At 39.1% G+C, this 19,524-nt stretch overlaps 1 protein-coding gene across 1 annotated transcript in view; it reads left to right on the top strand.

Moving 5' to 3' along the window:
- Window positions 1–19,524, top strand: part of ace (angiotensin I converting enzyme (peptidyl-dipeptidase A) 1) — a 61,767-nt gene that overhangs the window by 37,760 nt on the left and 4,483 nt on the right. Inside the window, exons 9-25 of the mRNA XM_061909143.1 lie at window positions 2,829–3,052; window positions 3,129–3,273; window positions 7,863–7,961; window positions 8,410–8,532; window positions 8,603–8,808; window positions 8,919–9,055; window positions 10,351–10,509; window positions 10,583–10,670; window positions 10,749–10,892; window positions 12,779–12,970; window positions 13,306–13,403; window positions 15,154–15,326; window positions 15,397–15,620; window positions 15,688–15,832; window positions 18,869–18,967; window positions 19,122–19,244; window positions 19,329–19,513. Coding sequence (XP_061765127.1) covers window positions 2,829–3,052; window positions 3,129–3,273; window positions 7,863–7,961; window positions 8,410–8,532; window positions 8,603–8,808; window positions 8,919–9,055; window positions 10,351–10,509; window positions 10,583–10,670; window positions 10,749–10,892; window positions 12,779–12,970; window positions 13,306–13,403; window positions 15,154–15,326; window positions 15,397–15,620; window positions 15,688–15,832; window positions 18,869–18,967; window positions 19,122–19,244; window positions 19,329–19,513 — 2,564 coding nt within the window. The remainder of the gene's footprint in view (window positions 1–2,828; window positions 3,053–3,128; window positions 3,274–7,862; window positions 7,962–8,409; window positions 8,533–8,602; window positions 8,809–8,918; window positions 9,056–10,350; window positions 10,510–10,582; window positions 10,671–10,748; window positions 10,893–12,778; window positions 12,971–13,305; window positions 13,404–15,153; window positions 15,327–15,396; window positions 15,621–15,687; window positions 15,833–18,868; window positions 18,968–19,121; window positions 19,245–19,328; window positions 19,514–19,524) is intronic.

Below are 19,524 nucleotides of genomic sequence, written 5' to 3'. Positions count from 1 at the left end.
TTTCCTTGACGGCCAGGTAATTCAAAGCACACGCTATCTTTTTTTATCACATCCACGAGAGCTTGCATTCTTGTTGTCTCTCCTTCGACAAATGGACAAAGTTTTTTGCTAAGTAACATCACAGCTGATCCGGCCGGACATTGGAAAGTTCTCTTGTCATTTAAGAAGTGTTGTATCCGAAATAGCTGCAATCGTTTTCTCTTAAGGTATTCATGTGTGATTTCCACAAGTGTCTGTACATGTAAAAGAAGGAGAAACACGGGTATGTCTGGATGACTCGCCTTCATATTTCCAGTGGTTAGCGCCAAGCTTTATTATGAAGCTGACTGTAGCGTGTTCTTTCTGACGTCACTTCCTGTGTGGGCGAGGTCTTTCTGGCGTCACTTCCTGTCCGAACTCACTTTGTAAAAGATCAATGAGTCCATAAAAAGCAAAGTGTCGGAGATTCAAGAATTACACGGCTGACTTAACAGTGTAAAAATGTGTCCGAAGAGGGGGACCTAAACTCTGGTTTAGTGATGCTGAAACGGGGCTTAGGCTAAATATTTATTCATTTAAGGGGTTAAACGACTTAGTGTAGACATGGTCTCAGAGAATTTTATATCAATTTACCATTAAGACCGGTAATCGTTACATCCCTAAAGATAGAATAGAATAGAATAGAAAGTACTTTATTGATCCCTGGGGGAAAGTCAGCACCACAGTTCGCTCACAATAAACAATAATAATAATAAATAATATATGACATATATGAATAATATAAATATATTCTACATATATTCTACATTTAAGTTACATTTAAGATAACATACTGTAAGAGTCTAGGAATTTCTGTCCTCGGATGGATCAATCATAACTCAAAATTGTTACATTGGATTTTTGAAGACATCTTTAACGTAATCTTCCACTTAGATTTATAAAAAATAGGTCTTGTAATGTTTGTGAATCAAAACAATACTTCTTGCCTTGGTGGCGGTAAACGGTAAACCAACAGTCATGCTTCCTCAAAGCACCCCTCAATGAAATATTAATAAAATACATTCTAGGTGCACAACAATCAAATGTAAAACTCTGGTTTTACCAAAGCTAAGTGCATATGTCCACAATGTATCATCACCCTGGGCATCCTGCAGTTGTCAGCTGAAATTAAATTGTTATCAGACTTTTGAATTTGAAATAAAACTGACCTGTAGTCCACATAAATACACTAGGGTAAACTGCAACGAGAACGAATAAAAGATACATAATGTGACAAATATTTTAAAGGCCTACTGAAATTAGATTTTCTTATTTAAATGGGGATAGCAGGTCCATTCTATGTGTCATACTTGATCATTTCGCGATATTGCCATATTTTTGCTGAAAGGATTTAGTAGAGAACATCCACGATAAAGTTCGCAACTTTTGGTCGCTAATAAAAAAGCGTTGCCTGTACCGGAAGTAGCAGATGATGTGCGCGTGACGTCACTGGTTGTAGAGTTGATCACATCCTCACATTGTTTACAATTATAGCCACCAGCAGCTAGAGCGATTCGGATCGAGAAAACGACAATTTCCCCATTAATTTGAGCGAGGATGAAAGATTTGTGGACGAGGATAGTGAGGGTGAAGGACTAGAGAAAAAAAAAGGAGAAAAAAGGCCAGTGCAGTGAGAGCGATTCAGATGTTATTAGACACATTTACTAGGATAATTCTGGAAAATCCCTTATCTGCTTATTGTGTTACGAGTATTTTAGTGAGATTATATGGTTCCTGAAAGTCGGAGGGGTGTGGCCACGGGTGTGGTGACCGCCAGTGTCTCCGGTGGTAGGATGTAATAGTCCGCAGCTGCAGGACGCATAGCTCCGCTCATGTCTACGGTAAGAGCCGACTTATTAGCACAATTTTCTCACTGAAACCTGCCGGTTGACATGTGGTCGGTAACCATGTTTGCTTGACCGCTCTCTTCCATAGTAAAGTTTCACCTTCGGGAATTTTAAACAAGGAAACACCGGCTGTGTTTTTGTTTCTAAAGGCAGCTGAATACACCGCTTCCCACCTACATCTTTCTACTTTGACTTCTCCATTATTAATTGAAAAAATTGTCCGGAATACTGTGTAATTATGCGATTAAAGCAGACTACTTATAGCTTGGATCGAGCTGGAAAAATGTCCGCTACAATCCGAGACGTCAAACGCACGCGTCATCATACCGCAACGTTTTCAAGATGACACTTCGCGGGAAATTAAAAATTGCAATTTAGTAAACTAAAAAGGCCGTATTGGCATGTGTTGCAATGTTAATATTTTATCATTGGTATATTAACTATCAGACTGCGTGGTCGGTAGTAGTGGGTTTCAGTGGGCCTTTAATGACCCAACTCATTCCCTAGATTGTAAAAAAACCTGAGAAAGACTCCTTGTCTAGCGATTTATTCATGCAGACCAAAGGAGCTTTACTTCCTGTAACTCACCCACAGGGACACACAAACGGAGTAAAGATGCTCATTTTAAAACAATGGCCATCAATGAAGTAGTATTCAAACAAGCAAATTATAAAACGTCACCTAACCATAAAATATCAATCAATCAATCAATCAATGTTTATTTATATAGCCCTAAATCACAAATGTCTCAAAGAACTGTACAAACCACTACGACTATGACATCCTCGGAAGAACCAACATGGTATATAAAAAAAATAAAATGGTCCTCTTACATCGTATTCTTAAAATACAGGCCTTGAAAAGGAGTGGACATCAAATGTTCATTGTATCATTTGGGTTACTCCTGTACCTCTTTTGACTGCACCAAAACACGTGTATATTAATGGATTGCATGTGTTATAGGATCAAGCAGTGCACGACTGTGACAATGGAGCAGCTCTTTACCGTCCACCATGAGATGGGCCACATCCAATATTACCTGCAGTACAAGGACCAACCGGTGGGCTTCCGTCGCGGGGCCAATCCTGGATTTCACGAGGCTATCGGCGACGTCTTGTCTTTGTCGGTGTCGACTCCAAAACATCTGAAGACTATTGGACTACTGGATTCCGTGACTTCTGATCCTAGTAAAGAGACATTAGACATATAGTAAGGGGCCACATCCAACCATTAAATGGATAAATATACATTTTGTTTTTTCAGACTCAGACATTAATTACCTGTTAAAGATGGCTCTGGAGAAGATAGCCTTCCTTCCTTTTGGCTACCTCATCGACCAGTGGAGATGGAGCGTGTTCAACGGGAACACACCCCCAGAACGCTACAACTCTGAATGGTGGTACCTCAGGTGAGCCAATTAATGTTTCTGTTGTATACCTAAGGTTTACGATTTTAGTACTTTTTTTTAGCGTTTGCCACCATATTGAACATGAGTATGAAGCTACAATTGACTTACAAAAGAGATCACGTGTGAAGGAGCACGTGCCCATTTAAACACGCACGAATAGCCACACTTGACTTTCCTTCCCTCTCATGCCGTCAATGCCATCAAATTAGGAACAACAGTAACACTATTTCCGCTCTTTTACCTCTGATACCTATATTTACCTTTTTAAATACAAGTTAAATGTTAACACATTGTACGCGTTCTCCCCGCCGGACAAACCGCGTCATCACTTCCGGGTTCTTTAAATACGTTTGTGTTCGTGCTCAGCGCTCACGTGACCAGGGTGCCACGGTCATGTTTAAATACACCGAAATGTCTTTGTTATTTCAGCTTTTGGATTATTTTTTATGTATTTAATGTTATTATGCCTGTCAAAGTTGGTAACATTAGCTGTGGCTGTTTTTGACAGGTCGTCATACCTGCCAACCTTGAGACCTCCGATTTCGGGATAGGGTGGGGGGCGTGGCTGGGGGCGGGGCGTGGTTAAGAGGGGAGGAGTATATTTACAGAGACAAAAGTGCAGATTGGATTTTAACCTATTTAAAACAGGACATCAAAAATATATATTTATTGTGAGAAATCATTAACATGATCAGTGTTTCCACAAAGATAAATATCATTAATTATTAATAATAACATAGAGTTAAAGGTAAATTGAGCAAATTTGCTATTTCTGGCGATTTATTTCAGTGTGTATCAAACTGGTAGCCCTTCACATTAATCAGTACCTAAGAAGTAGCTCTTGGTTTCAAAAAAGTTGGTGACCCCTGCCATATCAATCAATCAATCAATGTTTACTTATATAGCCCTAAATCACTAGTGTCTCAAAGGGCTGCACAAACCACCACGACATCCTCGGTAGGAAAACTCACACCCAGTGGGACATTGGTGACAATAATGACCCAGTGGGACGTCGGTGACAATGATGACTATGAGAACCTTAGAGAGGAGGAAAGCAATGGATGTCGAGCGGGTCTAACATGATACTGTGAAAGTTCAATCCACAATGGATACAACACAGTCGCGAGAGTCCAGTCCAAAGAGGATCCAAGACACAGCAGCGAGAGCCCCGTTCACAGCGGAGCCAGCAGGAAACCATCCCAAGCGTAGGCGGACCAGCAGCGCAGCGATGTCCCCAGCCGATACACAGGCGAGCAGTACATGGCCACCGGATCGGACCGGACCCCCTCCACACGGGAGAGTGGGACATAGAAGAAAAAGAAAAGAAACGGCAGATCAACTGGTCTAAAAAGGGAGTCTATTTAAAGGCTAGAGTATACAAATGAGTTTTAAGGTGAGACTTAAATGCTTCTACTGAGGTGGCATCGCGAACTGTTACCGGGAGGGCATTCCAGAGTACTGGAGCCCGAACGGAAAATGCTCTATAGCCCGCAGACTTTTTTTGGGCTTTGGGAATCACTAATAAGCCGGAGTCCTTTGAACGCAGATTTCTTGCCGGGACATATGGTACAATACAATCGGCAAGATAAGATGGAGCTAGACCGTGTAGTATTTTATACGTAAGTAGTAAAACCTTAAAGTCACATCTTAAGTGCACAGGAAGCCAGTGCAGGTGAGCCAGTACAGGCGTAATGTGATCAAACTTTCTTGTTCTTGTCAAAAGTCTAGCAGCCGCATTTTGTACCAACTGTAATCTTTTAATGCTAGACATGGGGAGACCCGAAAATAATACGTTACAGTAGTCGAGGCGAGACGTAACAAACGCATGGATAATGATCTCAGCGTCTTTAGTGGACAGAATGGAGCGAATTTTAGCGATATTACGGAGATGAAAGAAGGCCGTTTTAGTAACGCTTTTAATGTGTGCCTCAAAGGAGAGAGTTGGGTCGAAGATAACACCCAGATTCTTTACCGTGTCGCCTTGTTTAATTGTTTGGTTGTCAAATGTTAGAGTTGTATTATTAAATAGAGTTCGGTGTCTAGCAGGACCGATAATCAGCATTTCCGTTTTTTTGGCGTTGAGTTGCAAAAAGTTAGCGGACATCCATTGTTTAATTTCATTAAGACACGCCTCCAGCTGACTACAATCCGGCGTGTTGGTCAGCTTTAGGGGCATGTAGAGTTGGGTGTCATCAGCATAACAGTGAAAGCTAATACCGTATTTGCGTATGATGTCACCTAGCGGCAGCATGTAGATGCTGAAGAGTGCAGGGCCAAGGACCGAACCCTGGGGAACTCCACACGTTACCTTAACGTAGTCCGAGGTCACATTGTTATGGGAGACACACTGCATCCTATCAGTAAGATAAGAGTTAAACCAAGACAGGGCTAAGTCTGACATACCAATTCGTGTTTTGATACGTTCTAATAAAATATTATGATCGACGGTATCGAAAGCAGCGCTAAGATCGAGGAGCAGCAACATAGATGACGCATCAGAATCCATCGTTAGCAATAGATCATTAGTCATTTTTGCGAGGGCTGTCTCCGTGGAGTGATTTGCCCTGAAACCGGATTGAAAGGTTTCACATAGATTGTTAGACGCTAGGTGTTCATTTAACTGCTCCGCAACAATTTTTTCAAGGATTTTTGAAATAAAGGGAAGGTGAGACACCGGTCGGTAGTTTACCATGAGGTCAGGATCGAGGTTAGGTCTTTTAAGAAGAGGATGAATAACCGCTTTTTTGAATGCTAGGGGAACAGTGCCCGAGGAGAGTGATAAGTTTATAATATTTAGCACTGATGGACCTAATAATACAAAGAGCTCCTTGATCAGTTTCCCAGGAAGAGGGTCAAGTAAACATGTTGTCTGTTTTATTCCATTTACACGTTGTAACAATTCCTCTAATGTTATTTCCTCAAAACGAGAGAAAGTATTTTGGAGGGCAGTATCCGCCGTATATACAATCGTGTCAGTGTTAATAGAACCCCGTTGTAGCTGGGACGCATTGTCTTTAATCTCCTTTCTAATGACTTCAATTTTCTTACTAAAGAATTGCATAAAGTCATCAGCTGAGTGGGTGGAGCTACTGGAAGGAGTCCCTTGTTGGGTTAGCGATGCTACCGTACTTGTTGTGTGTTGTTACTGCGCTGGGAGGACGTTAATGAAACTGCCAAACAATAAACCCACATAAGAAACCAGGAACTCGCCCTCGATCATTCTACAGTCATAACTGTTTTTATTTTGGGAAAGCGGACGTGAAAACAGGCTGTCCTCACTCAGGTCCGCATGGAGCTGGAGGGGGCGTAGCCTCCAGCTCCGCCTGAATTACGGGAGATTTTCGGGAGAAAATTTGTCCCGGGAGGTTTTTCGGGAGAGGCGCTGAATTTCGTGAGTCTCCCGGAAAATCCGGGAAGGTTGGCAAGTATGATGGTAGTCAATACACCAGGGTTACAACTAGTTTTTGATTAACATTTATTGCACTTTAGAGGGCTAACGAAAGTCAGAGTTAAGATAAAACTGCTGACTACTTTTATCATCCATTGTAAATTTATTTATGATATTTTGTTTTTTCCATTGCGGGTTTGATAATTGTTTTGCTGTTTTTGCACGAAAAATACACCCTGAGCACTCAAACCTGACTCAGTCTGGTGGAAACTATAGAGCCCAGTCACACACAGCAACAGTGTATAGTCTTTTTTTTTTTAGGTATAAACAAGTATTTGTAGTTAGCCCAAAAAAGTACATATTTAACCGAAAACATGCTTAGTGAAACCCCTGGTGAAGGCTGGTAAATGAGAAATGATTTGCACTCGTCACCAGTGCAATCAACATAAAATCTGCTACTTAAGTTTATCATGACAGGATACAGGGTCATTTGGAGGTCTTCCAGTACTAATGGCATTGCATTCTTAATTTTTGAGATCCTGAATGTGCCTTTCACTTTTTTATTCTTCTAAGCCATTTTATCTGTGTTGAATGAATGTAAATTTAAAAAATAATTGATTAAATCATTAAATCAGTCTAAACTGGTAAAGCTACACAAAAATGTTTTAATCCCATGTTGTCCCGATGCTCTTTTATCCTGCATTTTGAGCTAATGCAACCAATTTTTGTTCTTACCTGTACTGTAAAGTTAAAATTTGAATGACAATAAAAAGGAAGTCTAAGTCTAAAGATACCTTAACATAAACTAATGCAATGCTTTATCTTATGATTTGGACTTTGGATTTTGTAACACTGGCTTTAAATTGTTATATTGTTCCAATAAATTCTGATACATTTTCCGATATAAAGCATGCATCAAAATTATTGTGTGTGTTATTTTAGTTGTTGTTTTTTGATAAGGGTAGTAAATAACAGTGAAACTTTGTAAACATATCAGCCTTTAAAGAACGACGATTAACAAAAAGTTTGGTTTGTGCCATTAGCTATTAGATTGGATTAGTAGCTAATAAACCATTCATTTTGCGTTGTGTATTGTAGAAGTGTTGTTGCTACTTTACCACACGCCAGCTGTTGTACATTAAATAACTTTCCATTGTATTTTAGTTAGATAAGCCACCTGTTTCTTTTTTTCTTGCTCAAGGACAAAATATCAAGGCATCTGCCCGCCCACCAAGCGCAGTGAGGAACACTTTGATGCCGGTGCAAAATTCCACATCCCTGGAAACACACCGTACATCAGGTAGCATCTTGCTTCTTGACACAGAATTACATAATTCACTTTGTATTGAGATGTTAACTCCACAAACTTTCAGCATCAGGAGTGTGTGCTTGTAACCAAGTGGTTTATGGGCCAACACTCATAAACACGCATGTCGACAAGAGAATAACACTGTGAAAAAAATATCTGCGAGATGGGAATTAAAGTTTTACTGTGAACCTAATGTAGTCTTTCAATAGCCGGGAATGTGTTTCCAAACAATAGAAACACTTTACAATCGCAGGAAGCTGGTTGCAATGACCCTAGCTGGGGTTATTTTACAGAACATTCTTCTTCCTATCTATAAGGCACTTTTGTGTCACATTTGTGAATTAAGACGTTTTAGATTAAGAGCAGTAAAAGCCATTGTCACTCAACTTCTTTTCAAGCTAAATATCAACTGTTGACTTTGCTAATCTGTCTTCTGCAGGTATTTTGTCAGCTTCATCCTGCAGTTCCAGTTCCATGAAAAACTGTGCCAGGCAGCCAAACACAATGGACCCTTGCACACGTGTGACATCTACCGCTCTGCAGAAGCAGGAGCAATTTTAAAGTATGCTGTTTGGCAAGTTTGAATTAAAATTGGAATTTTTCTTTTTCTGAAACCGGTCATTGTCCTTTAGGAAAGTCCTTGAGGCAGGCTCCTCCAAACCGTGGCCTGTCGTGCTCCAAGACGCACTAGGCACAAACAAGATGGATGCGGGATCGCTGATGAGATACTTTGACCCCATTATTAAGTGGCTGCAAGAGCAAAATGTCAACGATACCCTCGGATGGCCCGACTTCAACTGGGTCCCACCTGTTCCTGAGGGCTACCCAGAGGATATTGGTAAGACAAAAGTAGACGACTGACAAACAAGACAAAATTGAATAAACACACAAATGCATCCTGTTCTTGTTGCTGCTGAATAGTGGCTAATGTTCTTCTTGTTCATTCAGATAAGAACACAGATGAGCTTGAGGCAAAGAAGCTTTTAGAAGAATACAACAGCACAGCTGAAGCTGTGTGGAATGCTTATACAGAAGCTTCATGGGCCTACAACACTGACATTAATGAAAAAAACAAGCAGAATATGGTAAGAACATCAATACTGCCATCCATCCATTTCGCACCTCTTCAATTATCCATCAGCCTTCTATCTACCCATCCATCCAATTATCCATCCAGTCATCCATCTATCCATTTATCCATCCATCAATCAGATGATCCATCCACCCATTTAGCTATCGTCTATCTATTCATCCATCCATATATCCATCTACAATCCATCTATGTTTCATTCATCATCCATCCATCTAATTATCCTTTTGTTTATCCATCAACCCAATTATCCATGATCCATTAATCCATTTATCCATCCATCCATCCATCCAATGATACACCATCTGTCCAATTATCCATCCATCTATTGATAGAGAACAAAGTAATGTATCTATCTGTCCATCATCCATGGAGCCATGCATCAATCCATTATTTATATTAATGCATACATGTATTGATCTATTGGATCCTTAATTCCTTATTCATTATTTCTATCCATTCATGTTCTTTGGATGCTTTATCCTTCCTTTGTTCTAACATCCATCTATTTTGTTTTGATCTTCCATCCCTCCCTACCTGCCTCCATCCATTCATCTACTCCCTTTAGTCTTTCCTGTCACATGTGTGTGTATATATTGAAAGAGGATCAAAAGAGGATAGATGGAATTGAGGAGGGATAAAGGATGAAGAAAGATTAGATTTTTGTATTCTCTTTCATCAACCTCTCTCTACAACTTTCCATCAACTCGTTTTCAATTTACCATTTCACACCTTTTTGATCCTCCACTCTTCCACTCATCTGGAATCCGCTCATTCTTCTACCCATCCTCTTTTGATCCTGCATTCACCAAACCACCTATAAATACAGTACATAGATACAACCTTTCTTTTTATCCTCCCTGATTTTTGTTATTCAACCATCACTAATCCAAACTGTTTTGATCCTTCATCCATCTATTTTAGTTAATCCTTCAACTACCTATTTGTCCCTTCCTCCATCCATCATCTAGTCATTCCCAAACAATCTCATTCAATCTATCCATCACTCCATTGTCTTTTGACCCTTCTTTCACAATCACAATCAATCCAAGCCTTTTTGACCAATAATATTCCTTCCATCCTAATATTCTTCCTTCTACCCATTATCTATGCATTCATCTATTATTACCATCTACCCATTATCTATTGCTGCATCCATCGATTCATTAAACCATCTATGCATCCATTACCCGCCGTCTATCCTCTTAAGCTTCACCATACATCCAAAATCGATCCACTATCTCTATCCATCCATCAGATTAATTAAATGTCTTCATTATCGTTCCTCAGCTTGAGAAGAACATGGATATGTCCTCCCATACTCTAAAGTACGGGCAGCAGGCACGCCGTTTCGACACGGCTGACTTCCAGGATGCATCAGTCAAACGCATTGTTAAGAAACTCAGCGACATCGAGAGGGCCGCATTGTCACCAGCACAGATTGAAGAGGTGAGTTCAAGTGTGAACGAATTTTCCACTGCTTTTGTCTGAGCAAGCCTTATCAAAATGTGTGTGTGTTCAGTACAACAATCTCCTGTCCAACATGGAGACCAAATACAGCGTAGCCGAGGTCTGCAGAGAAAACGGCCAATGCCACCCGCTGGATCCTGGTATGAATTAAACATCTGATCAAATCTCTCTTTCTTTTTATAGTTGATGCAGTAGTGACCGTGTTGTGTACATTTCAGACCTCCAGAAGATCATGGCAGAGTCCAGAGACTACGATGAACTGTTATTTGCTTGGAAGGGCTGGCGAGACGCAGCAGGGAAAGTACTTCGCTCGGATTACAAGAGATATGTGGAATTGGCCAACCAAGCTGCCATACTCAACGGTAACCCTCTGACTGTGCTCGTATTAGAGAAAAAGTGAACAATAAGAACCGATTCACTATTTTGTATACAAATGGCAGAGGAATGTGCGGAACACCCGACTTGACTGGAAAATGAGTGGGAGTCAGAAAAAACGTAGCAACATTTGGATTAAATCCTCTTGATTTTTGTGCAGCAGCGGATTGGTAAAGTAGTTCAGGTGTACACACACCAAGTAGGGTACAACAGTTTTGCCTCTATAGTTATTCTTATATTTTACATACAATTATAGACATATCAGCCTAATTATTTATTTGTATATTTTAACCTGTACTTTTTATAGGTGAGGGGAAAATCTCATTGTCAATGAATATGTGGGTCATCATGTGGCACCAACTTATGGAATGTTTACAACAAAAACATAAAAACAATGTGCAATTATAACCCATTTACCATTTACAAAAAAAAACAATTAAATTATTATGAATATTTAATAATAATTCTCACCATTATATACCAAGTTAATTTTGAATTAGTCTTATCCAAATCTATTATCTTAGAAGATAAACTCTGTTTTTTTCTGAGTAATATTGTGATTCCATTTTTGGAAAATGATAAGGTGGCGACTTGTCGAGGGTGTTCCCCGCCTCCCGCCCATTGTACCTGAGATAGACTCCAGCAACCCCCGCGACCCCGAAAGGGATGAGCGGTAGAAAATGGATGGATGGATCTTATAGAATTATGAGTTTTTTTACTCTAAATATTACAACTTTGTTTTGATTATAATAATGACCTTATTCTTGCTCAATTCTGACTTTTTTTCTCTAAATATTAACCTTATTCTCATAAAATCACAAATGTATTATGCTATTATGACAACTTTATTCTGGTAATACAGTAGTACCTCAACTAACAAGTTTAATTGTTTCTGTGACGGAGCTCTTACACTAACTCAAAACATTAGTATCTCAAGTTAACGTCTCCTATTGAAACGGAATTAAATCAATTTGATTGTTGCTTAAAAAACAGCACCATTATAACAAGTAACATGCCTTTTAAAAGTTAAAACAACATAAACACATATGCAACTATGTCGACCAATGATTGCATGGCTGAGTACAGAGGAGACATGCGAGTAAACACTATCACAGGAGCCATCTGCACCAGGAGGTCATCAGACCGTGGCCACCAGGACGCTGACACAAAGCGTCCCCACAAGCACAGCCAATAACCCCTGAGGCAGTGAGCTCACCTGAGGAATGTTGGAAAATAAAGATAATAAAAAAAGGAAAATAGTAAGAACCATGTGCAGAGATAAGGAATAAAATACAACTGAGACATATGAAGATTAACTATGCTTACCATGAATTGATTAACGTGGACCCTGACTTAATCAAGTTGAAAAACTTATTCGGGTGTTACCATTTAGTGGTCCATTGTACGGAATATGTACTGAAGTGTGCAATCCACTAATAAATGTATCAATCAATAAATAAAAAAAACATAAAGAGAAAAATACAAAAACAAAACAATTTCAAGCGTAACAATTAGCTCAGAGACGGCTCTCATCTCAAAACATTCGTAAGTTGGGTACTGTTGTACAAAGACTTCATATTTGAAAAAAATCTTAATTTTTTCTCTTAATATTATGACTTTACTCTTCTAATTGCAGCTAGGATAGGCTCCAGAAAACGGATGGATGAATGGATTGGATGGATAGTTACTCTTCTAATATTGTAACGTCTTATTATTGTCTCTTCCATAAAAACAAGTTACTTCTTAAAAAACAAAACAGTTCTTTAAACGTTGGCTCCCTTCAAAGAGCCCTAAATTCCATCTCTATCTTGTACTGGTGAGTTCAGGGTCCCTTGGAAAACACACCACTCTACTCTTTATGCCACACTACCAGGTCACAGCGACAATGGTGCTTTCTGGCGCTCCCTGTATGAAACACCGACATTTGAGGAGAACCTGGAGCTCCTGTGGAAGCAGCTGGAGCCGCTCTATCTGAACGTGCACGCCTATGTTCGCAGGGCTCTGTACAAAAAGTACGGTCCAAAACGCATCAACCTGAGAGGACCTATTCCCGCTCACCTGTTGGGTGAGTTAAAACAAACCTAAAGCTGTTTTACTTCATAAAAGCAGGATATTTGCACACCTTTAAATTGGATAAAGAGTTTATAAAACAAACAAACATGGTAGTCAATACTTGAGTGTGGAATTTACGGACACACTACGGCCAAAAAGCTCCTCTTATGTGGTGGCATAATCCGCTAATATTCTGCAGCTGGCCGTGAATGCCTTTGGATTCAGGAAGGATTTCTTATTCTTTCAAAGGTGTCATGCGTGAGATTGTGTGTGACATGTCCACACAGCCAAGAATTTACACTGCATACAGAGCAGAGATTTTTTTTTTTTCATTTCCTTTTGTTTTAGGTAACATGTGGGCACAGACGTGGTCTGGCATTATGGACCTGGTGCTGCCGTATCCTGACGCCACACAAGTTGATGCCACGCCGGCTATGGTGGCTAAGGTGAATACTGCATTGATTCTTACAACAGCTGTGGGGAGCACAGGAATAATAACAATAACGATGATAATGGATTGGATTTAGATTGTGCTTTTTCAGACCCAGAGGGCCACAGCCTAACACTAATGTGCAATGTTCATGCAGAATGAGGCCACACAAATCAGAACAAAAATAATTAAATTAGTAAATGTTATATGCGGTATATGTTTATTGTCCTAATATTAGGAATTGTCGCATTAGAACCACTTTATTCTTGTAATATCCAGATGTTATTCTTATATAATTATGATTTTTTTTGTCTGACAATATTGCAGCTTTATGTCTAATTGTGGTGTAATTTTAGTCTTGTAAAATTGTTATTCATCCCATATATTACATTTTTTTTACCCAAAATATTATGACCTAATTCTTATTATATTATATTATGACTTTTTTACTCAAAATATTAACTTAAGCTTCATAAAATCAACACATATATTATTATGTTATGTGAACTTTATTCGGGTAGTACCATGACTTTATACTTCAAAAATCTTCTTTTTTTCCACATATACATATGACCATATAAATGCTGAATTATGACAATTTTTTCTGAATATTACATATTTATTCACATAAAACTACAAAGGCATTATGCTATTATGAGATATTCGTCTGATAAAACCAACACTCTATACATATACTCCTTGTATATACGTCTCACAATATTACAACTTTATTCTTGTAATATTATGACTTATGTTGTTTTTTTCTTGTAATATCATGTGTTTATTCCCATAATAATTTGACAATTTTTTTGTAAAATTAGGACTTTTTTATTTCCAAAATGTTGCAATTTTATTTTAGACGTATTTCCACTTTACCCTTTATCCTTTTTATTTTTGAATTAGGACTTTTCTGTGAAAGTTGCTTCATTCCCATAAAATCACACGTTTTATGCTAATACGAGAACTTTGTTCGACTTCATTGATGTAAAATCATGTTTTTTCAAGTAATATTACGTGTTTATTCTCATAATGACTTTGAAAAAAAATCTTAAAATACTGTAACTTTATTTTTGTAATATTACGACTTTATCCATGTAAACATTTTATTTTTTAGTAATATTACATGTTTATTCTATTAATCATATGATCTTATTCTTGTCAAAGTATTTTTTCAAAAATATTGCAACTTTATTTTAGTAATATTACGACTTCATCCTTCATGTAAAAATATGTTTTTTTTCTTATAATAATATGACCTTACTCTTGTAAAAGAAGAACTTAAAAAAAAAATTATTGTAACTTTATCATAGTTATATTTCAACTTGTTTTTCTCGTAAAATTATTAATTTTCTTTCCAATAGCCTTATGGTATTGCAAATGTATTCTTGTAGAAATATACAATATATATCCCCATAATATTCCAATGTTGTTGTCATTTATGCTTTATGCTTTGTATAGAGGTCTACATTTATTTTAAATATATTTTTCATGGAAAAATATATTTTATCCTTATAAATCCCTCGCTTAACATTGTGACCTTTTTCCTCATAAAAGTATAACTTTATTGTTGTAAGATTACAACTGCAGAATAGTAAAATTACGACTTCTTTCGAGTAATATCATGGCTTTTTTTCTCGTAATCGTATTTACAAACTTATTCTCATAATATTTTGACTTTAGTGTCTTAGTAATATATATTATTAATAAAGAAACAGCAACACTAAAACAGTACATGTTTACTAATACTTTTTTGTTCCTGTATCAAGGGCTGGAATGCAAAAAGAATGTTCCAGGAATCAGAAAATTTTTTCACCTCTTTGGGACTGCTGCCTATGCCAAAGGAGTTTTGGGACAAGTCCATGCTGGAGAAGCCCACTGATGGACGCCAAGTAGTTTGTCACGCCTCTGCATGGGATTTCTACAACAGAAAAGACTTCAGGTTCAACATCACGTCATTGATTGAGAGACTTGTTATTTGCAGCGTGACTAAGTATAAACCATGTTTTTAGGATCAAGCAGTGCACGGTGGTGACCATGGACGACTTGATCACCGTCCACCATGAGATGGGTCACGTCCAGTACTTCCTGCAGTACAAAGACCTGCCCGTGTCCTTCCGTGAAGGAGCCAACCCCGGTTTTCACGAAGCCATCGGCGATGTGTTGGCCCTTTCTGTGTCCACACCAAAACACCTTAAGAGCATCGGCCTCCTGGACAAAGTAGAAAACAACCCTGGTGTGTAAACCGTTCAAAGGCACACAATGATGGATTTATTACTAATTTCTGTACGTTTGGATTGCAGAGAGTGACATCAACTTCCTGATGAACATGGCGCTTGATAAAATTGCCTTCCTGCCTTTTGGTTACCTGATGGACCAGTGGAGATGGAAGGTTTTTGATGGACGCATCCCATCGTCTGAATACAATAAAGAGTGGTGGAACCTCAGGTAACGTAGACCTTAAATCGCCTCACTCTTAAATCAACGTCAACTTATGCATGTACAGTATCCACAGCAGGGGTCTCAAACTCAATTTCCTTTAGGGCCACTGGATGCAGAAACTGGGTGAGGCTGGGTCGCAAGAAGAGATTTCTTAAAAAAATCTAACATCCAACTAGGGGCGGAGTTGGGTAGCGCAGGGGTGTATATCGTAGCCCGGAAGAGTTACGGCTGCAAGGGATTCTGGGTATTTGTTCTGTTGTGTTACGGTGTGGATGTTCTCCAGAAATGTGTTTGTCATTATTGTTTGGTGGGGGTTCACATTGTGGCGCATATTTGTAACATTGTTAAAGTTGTTTATACGGCCACCCTCAGTGTGACCTGTATGGCTGTTAATCAACTATGTCTTGCAGTCGCTTACTGCGTCTGTGGAAGCCAAATACAACATGTGACCTGGATGGCACAGGATGTACAGGTTGTAGAGGACGCTAAAGGCAGTACCTCCACGGTGCCCCCTTAATGTTGTTGTTTGGGTGAAATTCGGGTGAATGTTTACCCCTAGAGGGGCACTGAAAATTGGGAGTTTCCCGGAAAAATCGAGGGTATACAAGTATGACGCTGTAAAGCGTCATTCATGTAAAACTCGCGGGCCGCTTCAACATTAAAATAACGTCTCCCAGGCCGCAATTGGCCCGCGGGCCGCTTGTTTGAGACCCCTGATCCACAGTATTAGACACCAAGAGGCTAATAGAAACACAGAAATTTGCTATAATCTTTTACCATTTGGTCGCATTAAGGTACAAAATTTGCCAAAGTTTGTTCTTTGATTTTTTTATTTTGTTAGCTCACCATTTGAAAACTGCTACCATATACTGTATCATCTGTATAAACATATAAATATATTTTATATAAATATAAAATTTGACTTTTTCTACCAATATTATGCAATTAAAATAAGCGGTAGAAAATGGATGGATGGATGGAAAATGTTTAACAGTGCATCACTATAGCTAAACTTTTCTAGTGTTTGTGTATTTTTATGACAACTTTATTATGTTATTACTTTTTTTTTTTTAATATTGCAACTTTTTTCCAGCAATATTTCAACTTTATCCTTGTAAAATTATTACTTTTGTCACCTTAACCATATTATTGTGAAATGATGACTATTTTCTGAGTATCACAACTTTATTAAAAAAATAAATCCCAAAGTGCAATGCTAATATGAGAACTTCATTCTGTTAATACTATGACTTTGAAATGAAAAATCACATATACAAAGGTTTTCACATCCTGGATGAAAACCAACACTTCCCATCCAACCTGTTGGAGCTTGAGAGGCCCTGCAAAGAGGAATGGGTGAAACTGCCCAAAAATAGGTGTGCCAAGCTTGTTGCATCGTATTCAAAAAGACTTGAGGCTGTAATTGCTGCCAAAGGTGCATCAACAATGTGTTGAGCAAAGGCTTTAAATATTTACTCGACTACTGCAACGCACTTCTTGTCAGGATCCCCTGCAAGAACATTCAGAAGCTGCAGTACATACAAAATAGTGCTGCGAGGATCCTGATGAGAGTGCGGAAACATGACCACATCACACCAACTCTCAAATCCCTTCACTGGCTTCCTGTTCCATTCAGGATTGAATTCAAAATCTCCCTACTAACTCACCAGTGCCTCCATGGAAATGCCCCCCTCTACCTCAAGGAACTGCTCACCCCTAAATCCTCTACACGACACCTCCGCTCCGGAGAGGCTAACCTCCTCCAACCTCCACGGACAAAGCTTCGAACAATGGGAGACCAGGCTTTCTGCTCCGCTGCTCCCAGTCTGTGGAACGCTCTCCCTGACCACCTGAGGGCACCTCAGACTGTGGCTGCTTTTAAAAAAGGCTTAAAAACCCATCTTTTTAAAAAAGCCTTTTTATAGACATGCATGCTGGTTCTAGCTATTTTGATTACTGCTCCGGTTTTGATTTTACGCACCTTCAAAGAACCCCTGCGCAAAGTCTCCTAAAAAATGTAATTTTCTCTACTTTGAGCTGTAATTTGACCACCTTAAAATGCTTCAAAGTGCAAGTTAAAGCTCTACTATGCCAAGTGAAAGCCATTTATCAACAACATCCAGAAACGCCGATCTGTAATTTGACCCCCTTAACATGCTTCAAAACTCACCCAATTTTACACACACTTTAGGACTGGCAAAAATTGCCATCTAATAAAAAAAACTAACCCCAAAAATCAAAATTGCGCTCTAATGCCCCCTAGGAAAAAACCCAGACAAAACTGCTTGTAACTTCTGTTAGGAATGTCATACAAACATGAAACAAAATCCTCTATGTAGGTCTGACTTAGACCAGGGCTTGGGTCGGATGGCCAGCAGCCAAAGCGGACCCGACCAACGCTGCTTGCAGCTTTAATTACAAATAAGATCTATTATTATTATTATTACTTATACGTACATGTGATTTTTCTTTCTTTATTTTTAATTGGGAAAACATTTTTTTTCACTTTGCCCTTATCATCTGTAGAATTTTGAGGAAAAAAATAAATATGTTTTGGAATAAGGCTGTAACATAACAAAATGTGGAACAATTGAAGCGCTGTGGAAACTTTCCGGATGCACTGTATGTGCCTAGGAGCAATTAGAAACATTCCAATAGGATTGAATGCTTGTTAAGTTAAAGTACCAAATTTGTCTTCTGCATTTGACCCATCCCCCTGGTTTACCCCATGGGAGGTGAGGGGAGCAGTGAGCAGCAGCGGTGGCCATACCCGGGAATCATTTTTGGTGATTCAACCCCCAATTCCAACCCCTGATGCTGAGTGCCAAGTAGGGATCATAACAAGATCATAACAGTGTAACTGATATGATCTTTTAGGGGAAGTAAGCTTTTCTTGCCATAAACAGATAATTACGAACTGATGGGCAAAAAGAGAAATAATGTGAAAACTAATATTTCAAACAAGCCATGTTTTGTTCCATAACTGAATTTGTTACGCTTTATGAAGTATAAATCAAAGTATGTTCTTGTATTTAACTGCAGGATGAAGTACCAGGGCTTGTGTCCGCCTGTAACCCGCACAGAGAACGACTTTGACCCGGGCGCAAAGTTCCACATCCCTGCTAATGTTCCCTACGTGAGGTAGAGTAATGTTCTTACTTTGCACCTGATAATCAAACAGTGACACATCCAAACATAATATAAGCTCTGATACTGTAACTATGGCAACGATGATGTGATGGAACACCGCAATCCCCGTCGTGTTTATGATGTGATATTTATCATTGGCCCTCAGGTACTTTGTCAGCTTTATTATCCAGTTTCAGTTCCACAAGGCCCTGTGTGGCGCTGCCAACCACGTGGGGCCCCTGCACACGTGTGACATTTATCAATCCAAGGAGGCTGGGAAGCTGCTGGGGTGCGTACACATTGTTGAATATAATGTTCAAGTCCTGTGTCACAATATCAAATGTCATGTACAAATCATGTGTTTTGACTGCAGTGACGTCATGAAGTTAGGCTTCAGCAAACCCTGGCCTGAAGCCATGAGCATGATCACGGGACAGCCCAAAATGAGCGCCGAGCCACTTATGGAATATTTCAGACCTCTCATTAAATGGCTGGAGGAAGAGAACAACAAGAACGGCGATATCCGCGGGTGGCCTGATTACGACTGGAAGCCTTCAAGTGAGTGTTGA

The sequence above is a fragment of the Nerophis ophidion genome, linkage group LG08, assembly GCF_033978795.1.
Source record: "Nerophis ophidion isolate RoL-2023_Sa linkage group LG08, RoL_Noph_v1.0, whole genome shotgun sequence".
Lineage (NCBI taxonomy): Eukaryota > Metazoa > Chordata > Actinopteri > Syngnathiformes > Syngnathidae > Nerophis > Nerophis ophidion.
The sequence above is the reverse complement of the archived record's forward strand: the minus strand, read 5'-3'. Positions and strand labels throughout refer to the sequence as shown.